At 46.5% G+C, this 25,120-nt stretch overlaps 2 protein-coding genes across 2 annotated transcripts; both read left to right on the top strand.

The window, feature by feature from the left end:
- The first annotated feature begins 1,103 nt into the window (after positions 1-1,103).
- On the top strand, positions 1,104-3,040 carry LOC135911815 (alpha-(1,3)-fucosyltransferase C-like). The gene is made up of 2 exons (XM_065444151.1): positions 1,104-1,262; positions 1,510-3,040. Exon 2 carries the CDS (start codon positions 1,524-1,526, stop codon positions 2,928-2,930), a length of 1,407 nt encoding a protein of 468 aa, XP_065300223.1. The 5' UTR covers positions 1,104-1,262; positions 1,510-1,523; the 3' UTR covers positions 2,931-3,040.
- Positions 3,041-19,496: 16,456 nt separating this feature from the next.
- LOC135911779 (alpha-(1,3)-fucosyltransferase C-like) lies at positions 19,497-21,718 on the top strand. The gene is made up of 2 exons (XM_065444114.1): positions 19,497-19,654; positions 20,091-21,718. Exon 2 carries the CDS (start codon positions 20,124-20,126, stop codon positions 21,483-21,485), a length of 1,362 nt encoding a protein of 453 aa, XP_065300186.1. The 5' UTR covers positions 19,497-19,654; positions 20,091-20,123; the 3' UTR covers positions 21,486-21,718.
- Positions 21,719-25,120: the final 3,402 nt, after the last annotated feature.

A 25,120-nucleotide genomic window follows, 5' to 3' on the forward strand; every position in this document is an offset into this window, starting at 1 on the left:
CTCACTTCGCCAAGCTTGCTATATAGACGACCTTTATCACTAATTGGCTTCGCAGCGACTGCGAAAGCGATCTGAGCAAGTTAACGGCGCAAAGGCCGCCAGTGACGTTAACGGGACGAAGACGAGCGCTGCAAAAACCAAATCGCTTACCTCGTGCGCTCGGCCTATAGCTGCAGTTTTCCCATTGTTAATGAACCGTGGAGCTCCTTTTGCAACCTCTCAGAAATGCTGTGCAGGTTGTGGCCGAGGCTCAAAGCGAACAAAGTCTTGGGAGGCCGGTGAGCACACAACCAGAGGAACAGGAATATTAGGGCAGATGGCATGGACGAGTTGGTCGTGGTTCATAACGGCGTTGTTTGCGTAGTGCTCTTTACTCGTCTCTGTCCTTCCTTTCCTACGTTCGTGCACTATATACGCAAATACCGCCGTTATGAGCAAGAGTAGCCGACAATATGGGAAAACAGTCACAAGGGCGGCAGTAACCATGTCATCGTACGGCATTCGCAATATCGTCTGTTGACGCGGCGGGACGAGCCGTCAAACGGGCTGAAATCACTGCAAAAACGGTGACACCGAAAACTCCGCCTGTCGGCGCAACGAACTACGCAGTCGAGCAAAAAAAAAAAAAAAAAAGAAAGAATCAGTCGAAACATTTCATTTTTCACATATTCGCGTGAAATTATTATACATTTGCCAGATATGCTCAAGTACAGCAGTTAATATTTTTAGCGCGAAGAAACGGAAGACACGAGAGAAGGCACACAGGACACATCGCTGTGTCCCGTGCGCCTTCTCCCGTGTCGTGCGTTTCTTTGCGCTGAAAATATTAGCATGCAATACCAACTGGCCCACCAGCCTGTTTTGTTGAAGTATAGCAGATTTCTTGCATTTTGCCTTATTTGCTTACCACGAAATTCGCGGAACTTGACTACGAAAACGGAACTAGCACTCACTGTCCTGCACCTGCTTTAATGTTGCGGCCATGTCCTCGTCATTCCTGGGAGAGGGCGGAGAGGCAAAAAAAAATGCCGTTATGAATGCCAGATAGAAGTGGCTGCTTGTATTCCTTATCGGCACAAACAGAAAATAAAGGCGGCAGGAAGAGGCGAAGGGAGGACACGTGGCATATTACGTACGGCATAAAAGAAATAAATGGCCTTCGCAAGCACGAACCACCGGACAGTCCCGATCCCCAAGCAAAGCTCGTCGTACCTGTCCGGCGGTTTGTCAAGGTGGTTGGATTCCGGCGTCAACCGAGCTAAGTATGTTGTCTAAAGCGTCCTACGTAACCTTTGCTTGCTTATTGCAACATTTCAGATGTAGCACTGTGATAAGCAGTTCAATGCATCCGATTTTTAGCTAATAACGTGCTCAGGCCGCAACGGGCTAGTGCGAATGCAGCAACGTGGTTTTACTGACGCCTGTCGGGGGGGCTGCTCCTAGTATGGGGGGAAGTGCAGGAAAAGCCTGATTTATTTTACATCCACATTCTTTTTTTCTTTCGTGCAGCTTCCTGACGAACCATGAGCGACGACGAACAGGAAACCGCCGCCCGTAGCGACACCACCGAGCCCACTGCAACCAGGCGATGCTTTACTTCGCGGTGCCTTCGACGTGCCGCAATCGTGGTGTTGGTGGCGGCGGCGGCATTGGGGATCTTGTACGTCAAATACGTTCCGTCCACAGCCACGGAGCCGCTCAGCTACTGGTATCACTGGCGCGAGCGTCCTCCCAGCGTGGGTTTCACGTATCCCCGGATCTTCCTCTGGACCGGGGGTGACAGGCCTCCGACCACGAAAGATCAACTTCTGCGCGAGTGTCTCTTGACCAATCCTCAGCGGAAGCAGTGCTACGTCACGAAGGACCCCGTTTACCACGTCGTCAGCGACGCCATCGTTATCGAAGCATCTCGCATGGACCCTTACAACCTACCGAGGCGCCGGCACCCGGAGCAGGTGTGGGTCTACTCTACTGTAGAGGGAGAACCTGCGACGCCGCCTTCGTGGCCTTTCCGGTTAGTTTCTGGTGTGTTCAACTGGACGATGTCGCGCAGAGACGATGCGGATGTTGTCGTTCCCTACATGAAGTGGCACTATCGCCTTAAAGATATTGTAATGCCTCGCGAACCCCTTCTCGAGGCCATCGATGCGAAAACCAAAAGTGTCGCTTGGTTTGTGAACAAGTGCGAGGAGCCGCTGCGCAATAACACTGAAAGGCTCCAATACTATCCTCTACCCCTTAGCTCGGAAAATTTCATGATACACGTAAATCACACATTCGATGTTTTCATGTTTTCCGATTGTGGTCGCCCGCTCTGCAATTCCCTTGACCAATGTATGCAGATGGTGGCTGAGGACTTCTACTTCGTATTCGTGCTCGAAACCTCCCCCTGTTTTCATCACCCCACGGAGATGATATACGCCGCCTTCCACTACAACATCGTTCCCATCTACTTCGGCAAGACCAGCCTCGGCGACAGCGTACCACCGGGTTCCGTCTACGACACGTCAGGGGAACAGACTGCATTTGATATCGTCGACAAGCTCAACATTATGCGTGACAACGTGGACGCGTATCTGCCGTACTTGACGTGGAAAGAGACATACGAGGAGACGTGGGAAAGTCCGTTGTGCGCGCTTTGCGACGTTTTGTACGCAAGTGCCGCGAATGCCTCTGCCACTACCGACGTTTTGGCATGGTGGCGACGTCGCCCCGAGTGCGATTACGTCATTCCAAGCCCGGGCGCCCCCATAACTGAGACGAAGATTACCCGATACGGGATGTCCGTTGTTCCCGATGAGCTTGCTGACATCCCTGGCCGCATCCGCAGGCCTCCGAAAGTACGCCACACAACTACAACTCAAAAACCTGAAATTCCCAACAAGAACGCAGGGGAGTACTCGGGACACAGCCACGACGACATACTGTAAGGATGCAGGCTGTATTGCTGGTTTTTTTTATTGCTTTCGGCCTTGACTTATTTAGACCACTTTCACCACAATTCTCACCCACTATGCGAATAAAATTTATTCCGTACCTACTTAGCGCAACTTCGTGTCCATGGCAGCCCTATTCCGATACCCAAGTGGCGCCTCTCTGCAGCTTACTTCATCGCTTATCTTGGTGCAGTCCGCGGCCTTTTCTGCCATCGCTGCTCGATATGCAAGTCGGATACCTGTGGTACGAGACTTGCATATTTTCCATATTTCAGGCTCCAATGAAACCATGATGTGCGCTGTCCACGATACGCGCTATCATGGGAGCGCGGCGTTTTATGCAACATAGATTTTACAGGGCAAGCTGTTCGCTCCGCAACGGTTTGACTGTTTGATCCTGTTCGTTACGCTATAAATGCAGGTGCCCAGAAAAACAACCTGCGACTGGAATTCCTCCCCCATTTTTCTTTCCCACAAGGGACATTCTACAGCACAGGCGTAGCGAGGCGGGCGCTCACGCATTTAGAAACGCTAGGCATGACACTGCCACTTTTTGTACAGCTCTGCTCAGTGCTACTTCAGCTGACGTATGGCCCTTATTCACAAAGCAATATTGTCATATGATAGACCCACAGCATGATTGGCCAATGGCTGCTCCTAGTACCAGCCGCTGGCAATTCATGTTATATTTCACATGGTGTTGCTGGTGGTCGGCCCATGATATATTCCTCAGGATTGTAAAGCTTTATGAATTCGACTCCGATAAGATATTTCACTAAAGTGCAACAAGGATGACTACAGAAATGCGCCGCACAGTGACAGTGGGAAGCAATTGTATGGCTAGACTGGAGTTATCCCGAACATGTTTTTCGGGGGAAACTTCACCTATTCCGTAACGAAAGTATGGTCTACGAAACACTTCACTTGAACGCCGTCGGCGTTTGCATATCTTTTATTCCACATCCCCCACCGTCAAGGCGTCTGTTTGAAATTCGCTGTTCTTGCATACCGTGACCCTGTTGTAGTGTCTCGGTCACCTTTGCTCGTGATCGCTCTGCTGCGCCGTGCATGCAGCCGGCCCGGCTTATTCACAAGCGCTACTCGACGCGTCGCTCGAAACCCTCCTGGCGATTGTCTTGCCCTTTCGAAAATCACCCTCAACTCGAAATTCTTCTCGTGTAAAAGAAATCTCCAGCGTCTATTTCAGAACCTCGCAGCAGCACCGCGGCTACATTGAACCGCCCCTCGAGGTATATCTAATGCGGAAACTTGGCGGTCATACGATTTGACGTCACTCGCTTCGTAGGCTTTTCCAAATGGGCGCCATTTGCGTACGTAGATTTTCCTTCGACGACGACGAAGTTGAGTGCATTTTTAAAGGGCGTCGTTTTACGGACCAGTTGACTCCTCTGGAACGCTTCAGCTACGGCGTGTTTCTATTGCCATGCCGACACATATTGAACGTGCTGTGAAGAGGACCTCCTCATGCAGTGCCGTGATTTATCATCTTACAGTTGATGACCTGCATTGGGGTATTCGTGTGAGTTCTCCAAAACTACTATGGGCACCTGTACCTTCACGTGTTTCTCGCGGCTAATCGTACGCAGCATCAGTTCAGGAACGGTGTGAAAGAATGAAAATGCAGTGAACTTTTACAACTGCCAAAGCGAAAAAAAAAATTCCTGCAATTGCAGTGACTGCATTCTTCATCTGCAATTGCATCTGACTGCAATTGCATTCTTCATCTGTGCTAGATGCTGCATGTGGATCTGACTGCGAAAGCAAGGGCGATCCAATAGGTCGCGAAGCTTCGGGCGAAGAGCGGTTCAGAACAAATTGTCACCGACATCAGCAAGGGTGGTTATTGAAGCGCGACTATGTTTGGAGGGAACTAACATTGGAAAAAAAAAAACATTTCTAAATTTAAGCGAGACACACTCAGATTCATTCAACGAAAATAAAATTCCTTATCAATTTTATGTATGCGTGACGAGTAAAGAAAAAGACAACTATTTCATTTTATCATTATCAATAAATACCTTTTTTTCAGCGCCCATCGTCGCCGCTATCGCTTGCAAAGCAATGTAGCTCTTGAAGTGTTCAGAAAGGCACGCTTGTAAAGTTCACCTGTTACAATACGCACCCCTAACACGTTGTGCTCTTTTGCTTGTCGACGTTAGTCTGAATTTGGTGAAGCTGGTAGTTTCGTCGTTTCTCAACCTGTTCAGTAAAAAGTAGTGAGTTACGACCGCCAGATAATTGCTTACTTTAGTTGTTTTCATGCGACTGCGCAGGCCAATGGCCTTGGCGTCCGACAATAGAACCATCACTCTACTCTCCAAAGCAACTATGTTCTGTTTAGGGGTGCGATTTCGGCACCCGTAAGGCTGATCGCTTCTTGGATCGCTTTCCGCGCTGAAAGCTCGAAACGCCGATCAAGTCTGATCAAGGGGCATTTAAATATACAGCTCTAATGGCAGACCAACAAAACAAAATTCGCGCCTTTGAGAACAAATGACGTCACTTCTGTTTTTAACTGATATGGCGTCACTGTCTTTTTTCTTCCACCGGGAGTGTTCCCTCCTCGTACAGATGGCGCTAAACCCTATGAACCGCGGAAGGACCGCCATGTTTTGAACGTATGAGCTTCTATCGAAGCTTCGCTACCAGGTACATTTACCTTCGCAAAAGAGCCGGCATTCGTCCCGCCTTAGCGACTTGTACTCTCGTAGATCGTCATTGACGACTCTGAACGAAAAGCACGGCGAAACGTGCCACAGCAAGGCGAGATTCTATATCAAGCAGCAGGTGCATTCACTTTACTGTCCATAATATTTTCTACTTCATGGCAAATGTTTTATATAGAAACAAGGCTAATGTAACTTCGCATTGTAAGTGTTCTGTCGGTCGTATTGAGCCACAATAATTACGTGAGCCTTGCTTCCAAATACTCAATTTAGCCGATCATGTCCATGAAGAGCCGAGCCCAACGAGAAAGTAAACCCGAAAAGTGCTTTCAAAGTGAAATTCGCATGCATGCACAGCTGAATAGAATGTTCTATTTCAATGCAAAACAACACAATAACAACATAACGTAAATAATTTTTGCGTATCAGATTCTTCGTTGAGTAACGCAAAAACACTGTAGCAGTGGCATAGCTCCCAATACGGCCAATGCAAGCACCGTGCTAGCAGATTTGTGTCCCTTATCTTTGTTGGCAACATTCCTGCCATTAGTAGGTGCATTACGGATGTGTAGGTGCGTTACGGATTACTGACTGATGTATGTCGCTTTGGCTGCGCAAGCACCAGATTCACTAAAACAATGTTTCTTTCCAAACATAAATAAGAACAGCTTAAGCTCCTGAAATCAATAAAAAGATTCGTGTTCTAGAACACATAAAATCTTAAATGAATGCACTCACTACTACAAGTATCGAAGGTTAACGAACAACACATTATACAGATCCAACGCACATCTTAGAGTCTGTGTGAGTTGAAGCCTCGGTGATGCGCTGAATTTGCCAATTTCATTCCAGCGTCTTTGGCGTAAAGGAAACTGGTGCGCGCACATGTGCTCTCGCGCCCCCGTGTTACGCAATGTTAAACACGTCGCGACAATCTTGGAGCTACAGTTGGCGTTGGCACGGCGGAAGTGTACGTGCGATTGTGACTTAATGGTTAGAGCACCAAGCTGGTTCCCCGGTAGACCGAGATTCGATCTCACCTTCAGGCGCATCAATTCTTTTTATTATTATTATTATTATTATTATTATTATTATTGCGATAGCAATTACATGGACACTCGAAGCGAATTTTCGCCGTAGGCATCGGCGTCGCCGTTAGGTTCTCTATATATTTAGGTATACGTGTGCTATACGTATACCACGCCATGCCAAATAACATGCTTTATATACTGGTTACATTGCCACACCATTCTATCACTAAAGTTGCTCGTACCAAGTTCTACATTCCTGACAACATTATTCCTCAGAATTTCGAGAACGGCAGCTCACAAACAAATGTCATGAAACAAACCGCCCGACAGCACATGCCTCTTACCTTAAATCTTCTCAGACTTAAACATTCAAAAGTGCGAAACAATAACGGAGTTCAAACCTGAACATGATGTAAATATATTTGTGCGGCTGTGCACTACCTCCGGGACCGGCCCAGAAAAGAGGTTTGAAACGTACCCGCTACAGAAAAGTGGCGATGATGTCGCTGAGAAAGACGTTGGCTTTAATTATTAAACATAAATAAAATTGTCTGATGGCAGAATTCTAACACAGGACCCCTAGCCCAACAGCTCGTTTTTGCTTCGTCAACTTACGCTTACTTCATATTGCCGCGACAGCCACGAGTATTATACTTCGTGTAATAGTCTAACGTGTAGGTATCGCATTCATTGCTTCGGACTTATGGTGAAACTATGATACCCTTTTCTTTTTTAAGTGCGGCTTATTCCGCAAGACAGCAGCATCCAACAGCCACGATCAGGAATATTCGGGAGGGTTTGCAAAGCAAGCTTCGCTTTAAACGGATACAGTACCTAAGCTAGTTTTCATGTGCCTCAAAAGTCTCTTCGCCAGGTCTGGCCATATTGAGCTGACGAGCGCAGAGCATACACTGCGCGATCACTATTGTGTCTGCAAGGTATTACATCGCTACGCGCCGCGGAAAGATCTGAAATTTCAAACCGAACGCCGTTTTTCCTTCTCCTCGCTGCCGCCGAGTAGACACCGCAAAGTGCTCGACTGTGTTCTAGTGTCTACTCCCTGTCAGGTTTTTTTTTTTTTTTTTTGTGCGCTGTGATCAAATAGACATACATAACCAACTATCCAACTAGTTCGTCCTGAGCAAAGTCAGTGGCTCCAAAGTATTTTTTTTTTGTACTTGGGCCATGTTGGCTCAGTAAACTTTCCCGAAACTCAGTATGTTCAATGTGTGACTCTTTAAAATACAGCGTAATGAGTCTTTACCGCTAAATAAATAACTAGGTGCTAGAAGACGCCATCAAAATTCATGACGTCATGGCGAACTGGTGCGGGGACTTCAAGGAGGCGTCGCTACCCGTCTTTCGTTTTTGCACTTTTTTCTTGCTAACCAAGAGATTTCTCGTAGTAAGCGTGGTGTTTTTGTGTAAGAGTAATTTACTTATACAGAAGAAATAATATTTCTCTTTAGTGTCCCTTCAAAGATACACTATAGAGCACATTATTACCGTAAGTGCGAAAAAATGATATCAATCTTGAATAAGCATAGAATATTTCATATTGTGCACGTGCTCAGCTCATATTGTGCACGTGCTCATATTGTGCACCAGCTAAAGTAACTTCAGCATGTCACTAAGTACTAAAATGCTGGCCACAAATGTTACCAAACGGCAATATATTTTTTTTGTTGTATAAAAGAGAATAGCCACATGCTGCGATATTTTTACTATGTATGTATTATATTTATGTATAACCGGTACAAAGGCATCTGTCAGGTATTGCTAGACCTTTAGCTTTTGTACCTTTCTTGGAAGAAATTCAGTAAAAATAAAGCATATCTGAATCTGAATCTGAACATGCAGAACGTGGGTGGTTAAAAAGCGAATATGTCTCTACCAAAACACATTACGGGAAACTGACGACAAGAAAGGTCTTCAGCTATGGGCTGAAACAGCAATTACCTGAGAGAAATCTCGACTAAAGGCGCAAAAGTGTTATAGTTTAGCAAATTCTTGTGTTTTAGAAAATTCACGAGAATCACTTGCTGTGAGTGTTGCTACATTGTACAACTGGTGGAGCCGGCAAAAAGAAGCAGCACAAGAGCAGGCATATGTATATGTGAAGCATGGTGTACTTACAATACCTTTACTTATGGGAATACAGCCAGCTATACGTCCAGTGTGCGCATCTGTGATCTTTTTTTCAGTTCAGGATATTGTCAATATACATTCTGTGTACTTGCGTACATCTCTAGGTTCCAGTGTAGAGGCAGCATTTTGGACAACTGGTTTCGCCACGGTGATTCAGAAATTAACTGTAATGTGGGCTTTCAGCACAAGAATGTTGGTTTCGTTTAAGCTTTCGTTAATACACCGCAGCTCTTTCTATCGCGAGCACGCCGTGACGCACAACAGCGCTCTAATATTTTGATTTTGGTAAATGCTACAACACCACCCTTTACATGCACAATAAAAGGTAAGAACCCGTGTCACAGCTCACACGGCCTTTCAAGGAAAATGAGAGAGCGTAGTTTAAAGGCTTCTCTTCAGAGGAAGACGCTTAGTTCAGGGTTGTTTTACGTTATTTGCCACACTCATACCATGCCTATTTCTTGGAAAACCTCACACATCGCAACCATGAGTCTATATTTTATAAAGTAGATGATAATATGACCGTTGAAAAGGAATAAGATATGTCATTTTTTTACAATGACATAGCTGTGTAACGTTTGGTGTTTTAAATGACACTTTAGTATCCATTTTGTCATTTCATTTTTTCAATGTGATGAAAAGTAACAGCAGTATTATTAGCCAGTTTATAAAGATAGGGACCGGCAGATATGCCAAGTACATCTGCCGCAGCTAGGTTGTTCCTTAAACGAAGCAAGATGGTGTAGTTGTAACAGGCATGCGTCATATACAACGATGTTTTCAGAAGTGCCTACGGGTGTGCGAATGTTCGAAACTTTCGAATAACGAATCGAATAGTGTCCTAATCGAATCGGTCTACGAATGGAATAATCAGTATTCTCAATTCCAGTATTTTTCGAACACTTTTCTAATATTTCTAAACGTCAACTTCGCCCATTTAAACATAGAATAGGAGCAAAAATACGGCAAATTTTGACCCCCGCAGGAATAGTATAGACATAAAACATGAGGACTTGCGTAGTCGAGCAGGGGGGTATTCTGTAAGTGTCCACCTAGAGGACATATCCATTTCGTCAACTGCTGAAGTGCTGGTTAGCTGGGGCTGTCTGCATACCTCTGATGCGTAACCCACCAGAGCGAATCAGAGCTTCAGCAGCAGACGAAATCACATTTCCACTAGGTGGAGACGTACAGAATACCTCCGTCCTCCCCCCCCCCTTCCCCCAGGATGCGTCGCTTAGGTATCCATACTGTACAGGCTGTATATGCAGCATACAGTGGTCATTCGAACTCTCCGAAGAGCCCTGTGAATGTGAAGAAACTACTTGCTTGCACATAATGCTCCATTTGTGCTTTTAATAAACACTACTTCATAACGTACTATGTAGTGACAGAAGCTTGCTAACTTTAATAATACTAGGATGTGAACATCGTTTTACATTAATTGTGATAGCGCATGTACATTATTCCAAAACTATTCGACATTCTATGCGATTCGATTCGCTTCTAGCATTATTCGATTCGTACTCGATTCGGTCTCAGAAATCACTATTCGCACACCCCTAGGAGTACCACAAGCCTTACTATATATGCAACGCACACGTTGATTTTCTTATCAGGTGGTCTTTCCACCACCCACATCGTGCAGAAGAATGTCAAACATTTTATATACATAAGGCACTCATCCGCTAAGTTCAGCGAACCATGGCGGTGAAAGCGAAAATACAAGGACAACAAAGAAATGACGCCACGTTAGAGGAACTTGACGACTATGAAAAGTGAGTCGGAGGCTGCCGCATTAAGCACATTGAAAAACGTAAGGCCAAAAACACTCATGGTGGTAATCAAGTGCTGACTCATGCACTTTTGGAAGATTAAAACCTTTCGTAGCTTATGTGTGAAGTAAAGAAGCACTGAGGAAGGATCAGTGGTGATTCATAAACACATGTGCAACAAACTGAGAAATCAGACTAACAACTACTGATTCTAAAATGAAGAGCAGTAAACAAAAACGCTTGTTTTTTCCTGCTCTACGGTCTCTAAGCTAACGGCTCAACTATATGCATTCTGCCACATGAATACTGCAACTGCTCTTCGTCTACTAAAATATTCTTAAGCGATACTGGAAGACCAATAGTAACAGACGCCAGCGGTGCCTTCTGCATTTCTAATTAAACAAACGGAAGCAATAGCGGCCTGTCACGCCGAACCTCCCACACGATGCAATTCGAAAATAAGGTTTCGCGCAGGCTTGTGCAGTCTACAATAATGTGCTTTCCGCGTCTTCCGTTATTCGACTTGCTCCTATAGCGCTCCAATTCTGTTCGCAGCGATGCGGAGCCCTCTCAACACTGGAGCCAGAAAAAGCCTGCTCCAGCCAAACGTTCAGTTGCTACCAGAGCTGCTGTTGAGATTCTCTCGAATCTTGGCCGTGTTCCCAGGTCGAAGGTGAGAGCGCCGCCGAGCGCTCTGTATGACCGAGACCAATGCATTCCCAGCGCTCAATTTCTACCTGCCGAATGTAAATATCGCCGCGAGGGAGCTCTGGAGCGTTCGAAAGGTGATCAGTCAAATGCACCCTTACTGTGCTACTGCCTGTAGAACGAGCAATTTAACTGGAGCCCGTCATTCCTGCGCACGGCGGCATCACAAAAACATGTCAGTGTAATCGGATTCGACGCACAAATGGCTCACTCACCCATATTTTCTGTTCTATTGCTGCGTTAATGATCAGAACGCTCTCGGCAGCGCTCGGTCCTAAAGGTAAACGAATCACCACATCGGTTGTTGCATCGGTTGTCTCCTTCGCCATCAATCCGGTGGTTAATTGCTCATAATGTCGAAAGCTGGGTCCCAATACACGCACGGACTCAACTGCCAATAACAACCACGAGCAGGAACCGCGACGTGAATGAGAGAAATTCAGCACATGGAACCGAACAGCAGCAGACAAAGTAACCGCAATAAATTACCAAGTTTCTCGGCCATGCGCCATGCTCTCAGCTCATTCATCCGTTTTTGTTGCTGACGACGACGAAGTTTCGCCTCCGCACGATCCCCGCGCTCAAGCCAGGTGGCAAGTGCGCCGGCTAGTGGACCCCTCTATTCGAACAAAGACTCAATAAAAGATGTGGGACACAGTTCGCTTCACGCCTTCCCACAGCTCATACCCACTATGGCATATTCATTAGCCAAGGAATGGGTTGATTATTCCTAGCTATAATCAGATATAAATTTTCGGGAATGGTATATAGCGTAAGTGGTGCTGTAAGGTGAAATTACATGTTAAAATGATAGCAACAATATCTGAATGAATCAATACTAATTCATTGAAAAGCACAATAAAAAGTAAAGGATACGTTTTTTTTTCGTTGCGCGCTGTAGTACGAGGGCGAATGAGAAAGTATTTGCCTTTATTTCTTATTAGCCAGAATAAGGCACATACAGGTAATTACAAATAGACGTACTATTCTGCGTGCGTTACACTATTTTTCTACATAGTCCCCACACCGGTTCAGACATTAGTCCCATCGTAGCACTAAATTTGAGATTCCCCTGCGGCAGAATTTGCGTTCGCGGCCTCCCCGAATATTCGTTGTCATGCAAACCTTCACGCTTTTTGCGAACTCACAACACCACTACCTCACACTTCTCGAAGCGAGTCACCTTTCTTCATACGATGGCTGCAATTCCCTGCGGATTTCGTTGGGCGTTTGTCCCTTCCCCCATAAAAAACGAATCACACTTCGTCGCTCGTACGCCGTGAACGTGTGAAGCACAACTGCAATCTTCAACAGCTGACAGCAGCGCCGTGCCGCGGAGCTACCGGCAGATAAGACCAGGCCCGTCGAAGTAAGGTCCACCGCTGGGAATGCATAAGTTGACTTCGTATTTACGGCCGTAATTTGGCTAAAAAATGGCGGCGAGGACTTTCTGGTTCGCCCTCGTATATTGTCCTGAGTGTGCGTGTTCAATCTGCAACTATCGGCGACGACCTGAGTGTCTTTCGAGTACGTTTAACCAGTGCCAGCACTTGTATCTCGCAGAAATATTGGTGATAAACGCGAAAACTAACGGGAAATCACACTGCACCCTTTGCTTGACGCAGTCGATGCTTCCTACTGCCTTCTAGCGTAATAGTTTGATGTGTCTTGTTTAATTTGCGTGTAGGAATAAATCACACTGTGATAAATAAATAATTCACGCAATCACTGCTAGGAAATTCAGGAATCGATATATCATTGACATCATGACGCTTTTTAGTGCATGAGGTCGCTCATAATTCTAAACTGGCGCTTTTATTTCAACGTATAATAAGCGGCCGCTGTTGTTGATACCTTGGTCTTTAGAAAGCGCTGAAGGCGAAAATTATAACTGCGTTCTGTAAGACATGTATCGGAGTCGGCTATTAAAATCAATCAAGTTCTGGGGCTTTACATGCCAAACCCACAAACTGATAAAAAAGCACGCCGTATTGTTAAGGACTCAATGATTGATTTCTAGCGCTCCTCCCCCATCGGAATGCGGCCTTCACGGCCGGGATCGAAGCCGCTACACCACGTGCTCAGCAGACCATAACGCCATGGCCACTCGGCTATAAAGCGGCGAGTCAAGTCTGCTTTTTAGAACAAGAACTGGTATCCCGAGATGAACTAGAAGTCTGTCAATCGCGCTGGCGATATCGCAAGTCACTCAGCCCAGAAACATCCCAGGGCGCTCGCGAGGAGAAAAGCATGCGTACACAGCTTTGCGTGCCGCGTCTTTCTGCGTCTTCTCTAATCCTGTGGGCTTTGCTAGCTTCGTGGGCCGAAGCATTACATTTGGCGCTCGTTCGCGCCTTCTTTAAGTATGCGGCTGTATTTTGTAACGATCCGATTAATTCCTGAATTTCTTTTTTTTTTATCCGTAACGCATATAGGCGATAGCGGCGGGCCGTTGTCGTCCAAACAAATAACGAAAAGAATATATGGCACGTGAAGCCTATTCTTATAAAATGCGCACCATTGGACTGCATACCTTAGTAACGTTTAGCAAGCTTGCGTTACCAACGGCCTGAAACGGGTCACTTTTCTGCCAGGTTGGCAATTTTGTAAATCCTATGTCGGAGGCAAATGTGCGGCTGCTGTCGCTATCTCAGGTGCGTAGATTCGTCGCACGGGTACAGCAATGTCATTATAGTAACTAGGTAATGAAAACATGTCGCTGCTGGATTATTATTATTATTATTATTATTATTATTATTATTATTATTATTATTATTATTATTATTATTATTATTATTATTATTATTATTATTATTATTATTATTGAAACGTACAAAACACAAAGGAAACAGGGAGGGAGCAAGCTGACACTGACAACTGCCACCGAGAGGGGCACAACGCCTGCCTACTCTGTCGGGAGGAGGGACTGAAAAGAGGAAAGAGAAGAGGTTAGGAAACAAAGAAATAGGAAAGAAAATAGGAAATAAACAAATGACAGAGAAACGGAAAAAAGAAAGTAGGAACACGGAAAAAATATCTATAAACGGGAGGCCAAATCAGTTTTCTGCATGAAACTTAGGAAGGCTCTATGGGCCTGGTCGCGCTGAGCAACATTCCCTCTCGGAAAACAGGCAATAAGATATACGAAGTCACACATTGCATTGATAGCCGGACACTCTCAGGCTAGTCTGGGGAAAGTAGCGCTCGTAGATATGCGGGCTGGACCACCCACAATCACAGTCGCACCGCTAACCTGTCCACTCCTGTGCAGCGCGTTTCCTTTGTGAACACTGCCACCAGAGAAATAATTTTCCTCCAACTCAGTGGCCCCTTATACAGGCGGAGCACAGCGCTTGCCTTTTGCTAATTTCATTTAATAGTCTCGTGATAAGACGCTTTCTTGGTCGCTGCACAACACTGGAGTCGAGGGCGCATATTGAAGGAGTTCCTCGGCGGATGAAATCCGCAGTATAGTGTTCGCGTAACACCGCTAGACTAAAAAAGAATGAAAGCTTTCTTAATATAATAATTCAATTTGAATATCACACATTTCAGAACGCTGTAGTAACGGATTCATAGTAGCGGCGCTAATGAGTTTTCCCTAGTACAAAAAGCCTTCTGAACGCTCTCTTTTCCTTGTTTCTGAATTTTCATATACGTATCATTTTGCGACTTGTCGCATGTGCACCACTTCAGCTATATTAGGTCTAGAAATGGCGGCATCGCCCCCTGAGGCTACCACTAGCAGTGCCTGCGCTGTGCACGCACACATGCTCACACAAACACACACACTCACGCGCGCGCGCTCATTCCTCTTTCTCTCCAATTTAATTAGTCGCTTTACAAAATATTCTACGAGTGTTGTCCAGTTTACTTCGTTTCGTGATGGGCTTATTTAATAAAGCGCTTGTTCATGACTGAAGCCAACATTGTTAACTGGTACATAGCGTGTCAGAATGACGGCGCATGTACTGAAGTACCCGATATAGCAAACATTTAGCTCGATCTCAAAAGGTTTATTATTACGGGGTTCCACCCTACTCGTCTTTTCCTTCCTTGAGCGGGTAAAAAAAGAACAAAGAAAGAAACAGGTCAAATAGAACGGATTCGCATACCTTGTATATAGGCTGTTAATCTCGATATACACACAACATATATAAATGCTCACGCTTTTTTCACCTAACCGTTGCCTACTGGTCGGGTAGCTGCCAAGGAGGCCGTTACTAAGTGGCGACGCCTGGAGGCATTACAAGACGGAAAGTGCAACAGCGAAGGCAGTACGCGAGCGCTCGTTCTCATAGTCGACGACGACAAGTCCTAAACACACTGCGCAAAAATAGGAACTACACGACGCCGATTTCCTCTCAAACGGCGTTCGTGCGTCGGTCGTCTTTCAGGGAAACATCATTTACGACCTAGATAATATCGCATGGAGAGAAAGAAAACAAGTAATTAGATTCTTTTGCTTCAAAGGAGCAGTGCTGATTGCGAATTCCTGCAGTTAACGTTGGTTTCCCGCAGCTACACGGAATACATTAAAGGGGTACGTAGTAACTGCAGTCAGCCCTTTGTACAAACGCACAGACAAAAGCGGCAAACACACATTTCCAGTGTTTTTAATGATATTGTCGGGAAGCAAAGTAACATCTTGGTGACGGTAAATACATGCTTGAAACTTGTAACTTGAAAGACTCGTGTTTCTGTGGCCATGGCTGAAATGCTGTATGGGCATTGGTATTTTGTACCGTGTCATTTGCCCTTGTTAATGCTGTGTGGAAGACTTGAGCACAAGTGAAGACTGGTGGCTTTTTCGCAAAGACTGGACGAAGGGTTTATTATGATTTCGACGCACCGACATACATATAAACACTTAACTCGCTGTCACATTTTTCTAGAGCGCAGCTCTTAGGCGCCCGTTCCTGCGGCGAGTGTCGGCGTGCCTCGGCGTCGTAGCTCGGCGTAACCGAGTGGAACGAGCACAGCGAAAGATGAAAGCGACGCGGAGCGCAGAGGAAAGACGCGAGGCGGAAAGCAGAGTGCAGCGGAACCATGCGGCGGAAAGCGGCAGAGGGTATGGTGAAAGCGCGAGAAGAAATGCGCAGTGTTGCGACAATGGTTACGAGGTGGCGCCAGAGTATAGCGCGCGTCGTCTGGGAGGTCTGTCGGCGGCGGCTGCTGTGAATCGCGCCCAGGCGTCACCCACGCACTGGCTGTCGCGATCGCGCCACACTTCGCTCCGCTTGCAACGTGCCTCACGAGACAGACTGGCCGCGCCAGTCAATATATCGGGAAATGAAAACACGTATAGAGCTGAACTCACATTTCGCACTAATTGAGTATCGTAATCGCCGGTGATTTCTTTTTCATCTTTCATAATATATTAATTACACACGAAGTAACGTGCGAAGCCTGCAGCTAGGCTAACCTCTCCACTTATCATTAACTTTTCTCTCTATATCTAATATAGTTTCGTTTGTTACTAAACAAAAATGCGTTAGGAGGGGGAAGGGAGCGGGTAAATTATGTTTATCTTTCGCACTATGCTATTCTACACGTGCGAGATTATTTTTAAATATTGCAATAATGGTTGTATTCACGACCCTGCACATTCTGCGAATAAAGTAAAATAATAAATGATAGAACCAATAGAAAACTAGAAATAGAAAATAGTATGTAAAGATTTTAGCGTAGTTAACAAAACTATTCGTAAATATCGACCTTCCAGGCAATATTTCTCGTTGCGGATAAGATTGACCATCGATCAAAAGTGTCTTCATTTCGACGTCCAGCGCCCCTTCGTGGCGACCGCTCACACTTGATAGGGCCTTAGTCTTTCTGGAAAGCAAAGATTCAGGAGCACTTGAAATATAAAGTGAAAAATTTTATTTATGTGTGGCACTTTAAGCACTTAAAAGGAGGGCAAAAGCCGAGAGTGCTTGACTAGGCCCTCTATTCCATAAAAGTATTAATTGCACCTCGAACGCCATAGCAGATCAATCCTTTGCATTCCAAGGGCACACGAACGAAGAAAGGCGGGTGCTTACTTAAAGGGGCCCTAAAACACACTTTTTTGAAACCTGAGCAACATATTGAAATGATTGTGACGCATTTGAATGGAACTATTAATGAAATCGTTATTGAAAAGGACCCTTTATTAATGGGCATAGTATAGAGAGGGCTAGCCTGCAAGAAGTTAAACTCAAGATTGAAAAGCACTAAGTCTCATCGCACCTCGAGATCCGTATTTAGTTGCGCGTGCAGCAGCCGCAACTTTTGTTTCGCATGCGTCCCTCCCGTAAACCACTGAGAGAACGATTAAGCGACGTACGCCCGCACTTCTGATTCTAACGACGACTGCTGCGATGATCGTCTCACGTGGCTCCATATTCGCAACATTCTAAAGCACCCACGCTTGATTTTTCTTTGTATTTCATATTTGATAAAAACAGCATAATTATTTTTAAACTAAAGTAGAGCTCGGCGCCACAATGTAAAGCATGAGAAATTGACCCAAGTGTCCGGCGTCTAAGGGATATCTGATAAATATGCTCGAGAGCGAAAAGGAGCGAGAACTGGCAGTGCCTCCTGAATAGCAGGCTTGTGCACTCCGATTTGTGACGTCATGCTACTTGGACCGAAATTTCCACTGCCAAGCCCAGCGTGACGAAGGCGATGACCCCAAAATCATCGCGGCACGATCGGGAGCGTCCCCATTAGATACTATGGCAGTCGGGCATGGTAGCATGACGTCACGGATCGAAGTGCACCGGCCTTGTGCTATCTAGGAGGCGTTGGAACTGGACGTCTTTTTCTATTTCATCTGAAAGGGTGTGCGCGCGTGCGCGAGCTTGTGCTCGCAAGTAATTCATGGGGACCTACGATCGCACAGTCGTTGGCATACGTGGGTAGCTGACGTCATCCGTCTCTATCACTGTAACGTCATCGCTAACACTGCATACGGTTTGAAAAAAGCGGGAGCTTCGAAAGCTACAAGAAAAAAGCAAGCGATCCTTTGTGCATGATTCCCGGTTCTCTGCTGCGCGCAGCAGAATAACATTTGTCTCCGTGCTCAAGACACCATTGTCCACAGGTTGGAAACGCTGTCTTACTGTATTCAACAAGTATATCGGTGCCCTGTAAGCGCTCTTGAGGGCGACGCGCGAATTCTTGCTCAGTCCACGGCCGGATTGATAGTGGACGGATTGATAGCCGTCGCCGTAGCGCAGTTGGTGGTGTAACACAAGCGTAATGTGGAGGTTGTGGGTTCCCTTCCACCAGCGACAAGTTGTCTTTTCATCCACTTTATCTTTTCGTCATTATCTTCTACATCTCAATTTCAACCACAGCTATTTACCCCTATGCTTTCCCGGGCTTCATCGCCTGTCGACTTTATGTGGTCGTGATTAACAAAAATCGAGCCCCTCTGTTTCCCATATTCTTGCTAACGGGGCTTTACGTGCTGCAACCACGATTCTAACATGATGCCCTTCGTAGTGGTCGACTGCAGAATTATTTCGACGACCTACGGTTCTGCAACGCGAACCTTAATCTCACTACTACACGGGAGATTTTGCGAATGCTGCCGCCGGAATCGAGCCCGCGACCTCGACCTCAGCAGCGCAACGCCATAGCCACAGTGCGACGGCGGCGATTCACGAAAACTATTCTAAAGATATTCACATTTGCTAATAGCGACTATTTAATTCGAGGAGCGAATCGAATAGCGCATTCGATTTGTTATTCGAACGTTTTGAATATTCGCACACCCTTAGGTCACGTAACACACGACCTCTATTTGCTGCTGGCGCGTGGCGGCACGCGCGTTGGATTTTTGCTGGCGATCGCGGCAAGCAAGTGAATGGAGATTATGCCTCCACAGCGCTCCAAGGCCGAGTTTCAAAACGGACCAACTAAGCGAGTAACGCTCGCCTGCGCAGCATGTCGCCACAAACGGCGGCTTGGTGGCAAAGCTGGCCCCGGCGTGACGCTGACATGGCCGGTGCATAAGTGTTGTGCATAAGATGCATAAAACATAATCTTCGCCCGTTTTTGGAATGCGTGCCGCTACTCATGCACTAAGCTAGAAGCTAAATTCCTTCACGAAGGTGAAACTCAAGATTAAGGGCTATCGAAGAATGAAGATGCGAATTATTCGGACAAAGATATATGCCTTCGAGTGCGCGGTAAAACCAAAGCTGCTGCGTAAACTGATAGTAGCCGATCGTTTTCCCAATGTCTGCTTACTTGTGCAGCTTATTAATTGAACTTCACCAGACCTGAGAGCACATGCGAGCGTTTGTTCGACGGCGCTGTGGTTGAGAGGTTCTTTTTCTAGGCTGCAAGCGAAGATGCGGTCTCTGTAACTGAAGGTTCGTATCCTGCTCTGTTGCTTCATTTGCTTCCAAACAACGCTAAGCGGCAGCGACTACCACATCGTTGAGAAGTGCAACTCGTTGTGCTATTGTGCTTGCGGCAAACTTCGGGGAAAGCGTTGGGCACATCGCCCGCTATCGTAATACACTAAGACGAACGGCTGGCTTACTTTTTTCATGCCATGGTTGAAATGCACGTTGCTTCATATGTCCAGCATCTGAGCATAAGAAATAACGTTATTATAACCTGTCGGAGCCGAATTCTTGATCTGGTATCCCAGTCTCGAAAATGAATCCATAGCCTTACTATGTCCTTCATAGTTTACGCGTTGCTTGGGAACATTATTCCCCCTAAGTTGCGTGCTATATTAAGCGTTTGAAATATAACTGCATTCGAGCAGTTACCCTCTGGCTGACTAGTACTGTATTTCAGCTGAACTTGGCACCGACCTGCCGCAAGTTCAACATGGAAGCGATACGGCGCCGACGGCATCGTGCCCGCCGGGAGAACGACGGTGCCTCCTGCTTTCGCGCTGCTCTCCAGCTGGCCAGGGAGTGGTCCGACGTGCTGCCTTTCGTTGGCATGGCGCTGCTGATTGCGGTCTCCTCACTTATACCCCTCGTGATCATGCGCTACTGGAAGGACGTAGTAGAGGAATCAAGGCGCGGCATTCCTTGGAGTCCGTGGTACGAGCGCGATTTGGGGATTGGCTCTCTGGACGAAGAGGTAGATAACCCTCGCATTCTCGTGTGGTCAGCGCCCACTTGCCGCTGGGAATCCGAGAAGTCGATGCTGAATGGCGACGAGGGCGTCTTGAAGCACTGCCCTGTTCGTGCCGACCATAGGACTTGTTTCGTCACCAGGGATAGGAACTACCTGAGGCGAGCCGACGCCATCCTCTTCGACGCTAGCAGCGTCAATTACTACGACGTGCCGACGTATCGACACAAAGGACAGGTATGGGTCATCATGGCACGAGGCCAGCAAGCCTCTAGCGACCTGCAACTCATGACCGCCCAGTTCAACTGGACAATGTCGCAGCGCAATGACGCCGACGTGATCATGCCTTACAAAACATGGGCTACCGGGCATACGAATATATCGCTCAACACCTTCAACTGGAGCTTCAAATTCAAATCAAGGGTCGCCGTGTGGTTGGTGAGTAAATGTGAGGCCGATCGCATCAAATCCTCACCAAAACCGATCGAAAACATAACGAACGAATTTCAATTCGCCTATTTTGTTGCGAGCGCCAGTGGTGCCTACATCATTGAGGACTGCGGCGGGAGACAGTGCCACATGAACCCAGACGCTTGCTTACGGGATTTTCAGAACCTCTACTACTTTGTGTTCGTCGTCGATAGTTCACCCTGCTTCGAGCATCCGAGTCACTTACTGTTCGATGCTCTTCAATACTTCATCATACCCGTCTACTTCGGACGTTCCAGACTCGGGAATACGGTACCACCGATGTCGGTTGTGGAAGCCACCGCGGCTCCTACAGTGGGGAAAGCTGTGAACGAGATCAACAAGATTTTCCGCCACTTCAAGTCCTACCACGCTTACATGACTTGGAAAGAGAAATATGTCATTATTAATCCCAAGAATGATCTGTGCGCACTATGCGATGCCCTGTACGAGAATCGGCACACTACTTCGAACAAGGACGTCGTGCAGTGGTTGGGACTGCCTCAGGAATGCACACAACTTCCCACTGACCATCTGTATCCAAAGAGCACCAGACAGGCTAAGGATCTGGGCATGCATCCCAATTCATTATACTTTCAAGAAGAAAATATAAATATGACGCAAAATATCGGATTGTAAATGCCGCGTAAGTCGCCAGTACCCCGCCTGCATAATCAATCCCACAACATCTATGCTTATGCTTTCGGATAAGATGTCAGCGACCTGCGTCGCTTTCTGTGTGGCTTCAATGGTCGGGACACGTGTGCAATGTTTTCAGTGTTTAGTGTGACACATTTTATGGTTTAACGTATTGAGTGACAAGTGCTTTCGTGTACCGCAATAAACATTTACTCATTGACCGTCTAAAATAATTTACTAGAACATTTACTCAGCGCCGCCTAAAATAATGAATTAGAATCTGGTGTCTTGCGTGCCAGAACCACGATCTGACTATAAGGCACACTGTGGTGGGGGGCTGGATTAATTTTGACCACCTTGGGGTTCTTTAACGCGCACGATGTAAGTACACGATCGTTTTTGCATTTCGCCCCCATCGAAATTCGGCCGACCCGCCGTGGTTGCTCAGTGGCTGTGGTGTTGGGCTACTGAGCACGACGTCGCGGGGCCGAATCCCGGCCGCGGCGGCCGCATTTCGATGGGGGCGAAATGCGAAAACACCCGTGTACTTAGATTTAGGTGCACGTTAAAGAACCCCAGGTGGTCGAAATTTCCGGGGTCCTCCACTACGGCGTGCCTCATAATCAGAAAGTGGTTTTGGCACGCAAAACCCCATAATTTAATTTTTTTTTCGATCGGTGCGGAACTCCTTTCATATATATATATATATATATATATATATATATATATATATATATATATATATATATATATATATATATATATATATATACATATATATGTACATATATATATGTACGCATATATATATGTATATATGTATATATATATATGGGCGTACGAAAGCTAGCGTGTGACCCCATTAGGAATTTCATGCGAGCCCATGGCCTCGCATATCGCAGCTACAAAAGGCCACAAAAGCTCTGCTGCGATATTTGAATAATATAATAATATAATATATGGGGTTTTACGTGCCAAAACCACTTTCTGATTATGAGGCACGCCGTAGTGGGGGACTCCGGATATTTTGACCACCTGGGGTTCTTTAACGTGCACCTAAATCTAAGTACACGGGTGTTTTCGCATTTCGCCCCCATCGAAATGCGGCCGCCGTGGCCGGGATTCGATCCCGCGACCTCGTGCTCAGCAGCCTAACACCAGCGATATTTGAAGGCTACTGGACTGAGGCAGCGTCTGTGACCCGGACTGAGTGACCGAACGATATCCCCAGTGGACTTTCTCTTCTTCTTTTAATCTTTCAGTCCCCTTTTCCCTTTCCCCAGTGTAGGGTAGCCAACCGGGCTCAGTCCTGGTTAACCTCCCTACCTTTCCTTTATCATTTGCTCTCTCTCTCTCTTCATGCGAGCCTCGTTGACAGAGTCCAGATTGCTAAAAAAGCGCTTATGGCCGGACCTATTGGCGGAAAGATTTCATTTTTCCGGAGGGGGCTGGGGCAACACCACCTAGATAGCACAAGGCCTGTTCGCTACGCTCCATGACGTCATGCTACTTGGCCCGAAATTTCTATTGCCAAGGCTGGCGTGACGAAAGCGGCGACGTCAAAGTCACTGTTGCTTACTCGGGAGCATGCCCATTAGTTTCTATGGCAGTCGGGCCAGGTAGCATGACGTCATGGATAGGAGTGCACAGGCCTTGTGCTATCTAGGTGGTGTTGGCTGGGGCCCGGCCAGCTTTCCGAACTCCATATATATACTTCTTGCACTCGAAGGAACTTCGCGTGTTCTAGAAGAATTGTTCACCGAAAGGACGGCCTTATATGAGAATTTACAAGACCTCATATTAGAAGACAGTTCAATTTCGCAGCCGCAGTCCTCTCGCACCACCAAGAATCTGGCGTCTCTTCCTCCTTTGTGCAATTGCCGTATACTACGCTATCACTAACACGGCTTCACCTTCCCGGCGAAGCTGCAACCCCCTTTCCTCTCGCTCTCTCTCTCATTCTTTTTCTGTGAGTCCGATTATAAGCGGTTCTGCGCATGACTGCTGTTGATTCCAATTTCGAATGAATCCGGTTTGGCCTCACTTCAGTTACTGAGTGAATTATACAACATGCCCCAACTATCATGCACCAATACTTAAAAAAAGAGCAGTTGCGTTACTCGAAGAAAACCTAGTGCATATTGTCAAATTAATGTGACGGTTTTATTTTCTATGAGAGTGTATACGTGCTGCAAAGGCAGGTTCGTAGCAAAAAATAAAAGCGAAACAAACAGACCGGGAAGCGACCCACGTGTAGAGAAAAGGCAAGATCGATGCGTTCCAGAAAATAAGCATACCACTTTTAAGTGAGCCGACTTGGCAATCGGAATGTCTCTACAAAAAAAATGTGAAATAAAAACATAACTTCGTAAGCGCCGTTGAGCACCAGCTGCTGTCTAGAGGACGTGTTCAAATCGTAGTCCTTCTGCAACTACGCAGTACTGAGTCCGCTTTATCACATCTTCAGTGGCTTTCTTGATGACCGACGCTCGAATTCTACGGCAGACACCCGCTATCCTTGTCTTGAGCTGATCTGACGTCCGTCTCAATCATGTAAGCACGATCTTTCACATAACTCCAAACAAATAAATCGAGTGGAAAGAGGTCGGGTGACCTAGCCGGCCAGTTTACCGGCCCGTGCCTTCCAATCTATTGCGTATGAAAAGTCGCATCCAGCCAGTTTCGTGCTCGGCTGCTGCTGTGTGCGGGTCCCACATCTTGCTGATACCACAGAAGTGGAAGACGTTACAGCGGGACTTCGCTAAGAAACTCATCCACCACTCCTTCAAGGATTTCGTTCCCGTAACGCTGTCCAGTCAGTGTGTGATCGAAGATGGGACCGATTATAGCACCGGCGTAAATTCCGAACCACACAATGAGCGACCACTGGTACTGGTGCCGATTGCGCTTTACCCAGTGTGGATTGGAGTCCCTCCAATTGTGCGCATTTTGCAAATTTACCCGGGGGTTTCTGTGAAAGTTGGCTTCATCTGTGTTCATGATGTTGCTAAATAGTCTGGTGACTCATCGGCTTTTGTGAGGGCCCAATTCGAGAAATCTAGACGATTCTGCAAGTCCCTATCTTCCAAGCATTGGTGCTGGTTAAGGTGGCACGGGTGAAAGGCCGTCATTTAGAATCCTCCAAACTGATGACTTGGAAATTAGTACCTGGGCGGCCACGTCCGCACGCTAGCATGAGGGTTTAAGGCCATAAATGCTAGAACATCCATGCGTAGGCTAGGACTCAAAAATGGCGTCTTCCGTCGCTGTTTCTTGAAGCTGCTGGTTTGTCTCAAGTTTTCATAATTTCTTATGATAGTCGATCCGTTTCGTCCACCGCCACACTTCCATGACCAATAGATACATATATTTGCGACCTTCCTATTGTTGCCATTTGCAGCTCCCAAGACAAGGCTCATGTTGACCTTCTGCTAACTATAGATAGACATGGCGACTGCGTCGAAACAAAACGCACCTTTAAACCGACCGTAGCCGGCGCCTATGGTCGGACCTATATAGCATTTTATCATCTGTATAGAGATGCATGCCCATTAACAGCATAATTGGTTACACATCTGCAAGTTAGGCGCACACCGCAGCAAACTGAGCGTAAGAGAGGCGTGAGACCTGCGACT

Source organism: Dermacentor albipictus, chromosome 1, assembly GCF_038994185.2.
Source record: "Dermacentor albipictus isolate Rhodes 1998 colony chromosome 1, USDA_Dalb.pri_finalv2, whole genome shotgun sequence".
NCBI classification, from domain to species: domain Eukaryota; kingdom Metazoa; phylum Arthropoda; class Arachnida; order Ixodida; family Ixodidae; genus Dermacentor; species Dermacentor albipictus.

What these genes read in the sequence shown, in the direction of transcription:
- LOC135911815 (XM_065444151.1), top strand. Translation starts at nt 1,524, where the DNA reads ATGAGCGACGACGAACAGGAAACCGCCGCCCGTAGCGACACCACCGAG.
- LOC135911779 (XM_065444114.1), top strand. Translation starts at nt 20,124, where the DNA reads ATGGAAGCGATACGGCGCCGACGGCATCGTGCCCGCCGGGAGAACGAC.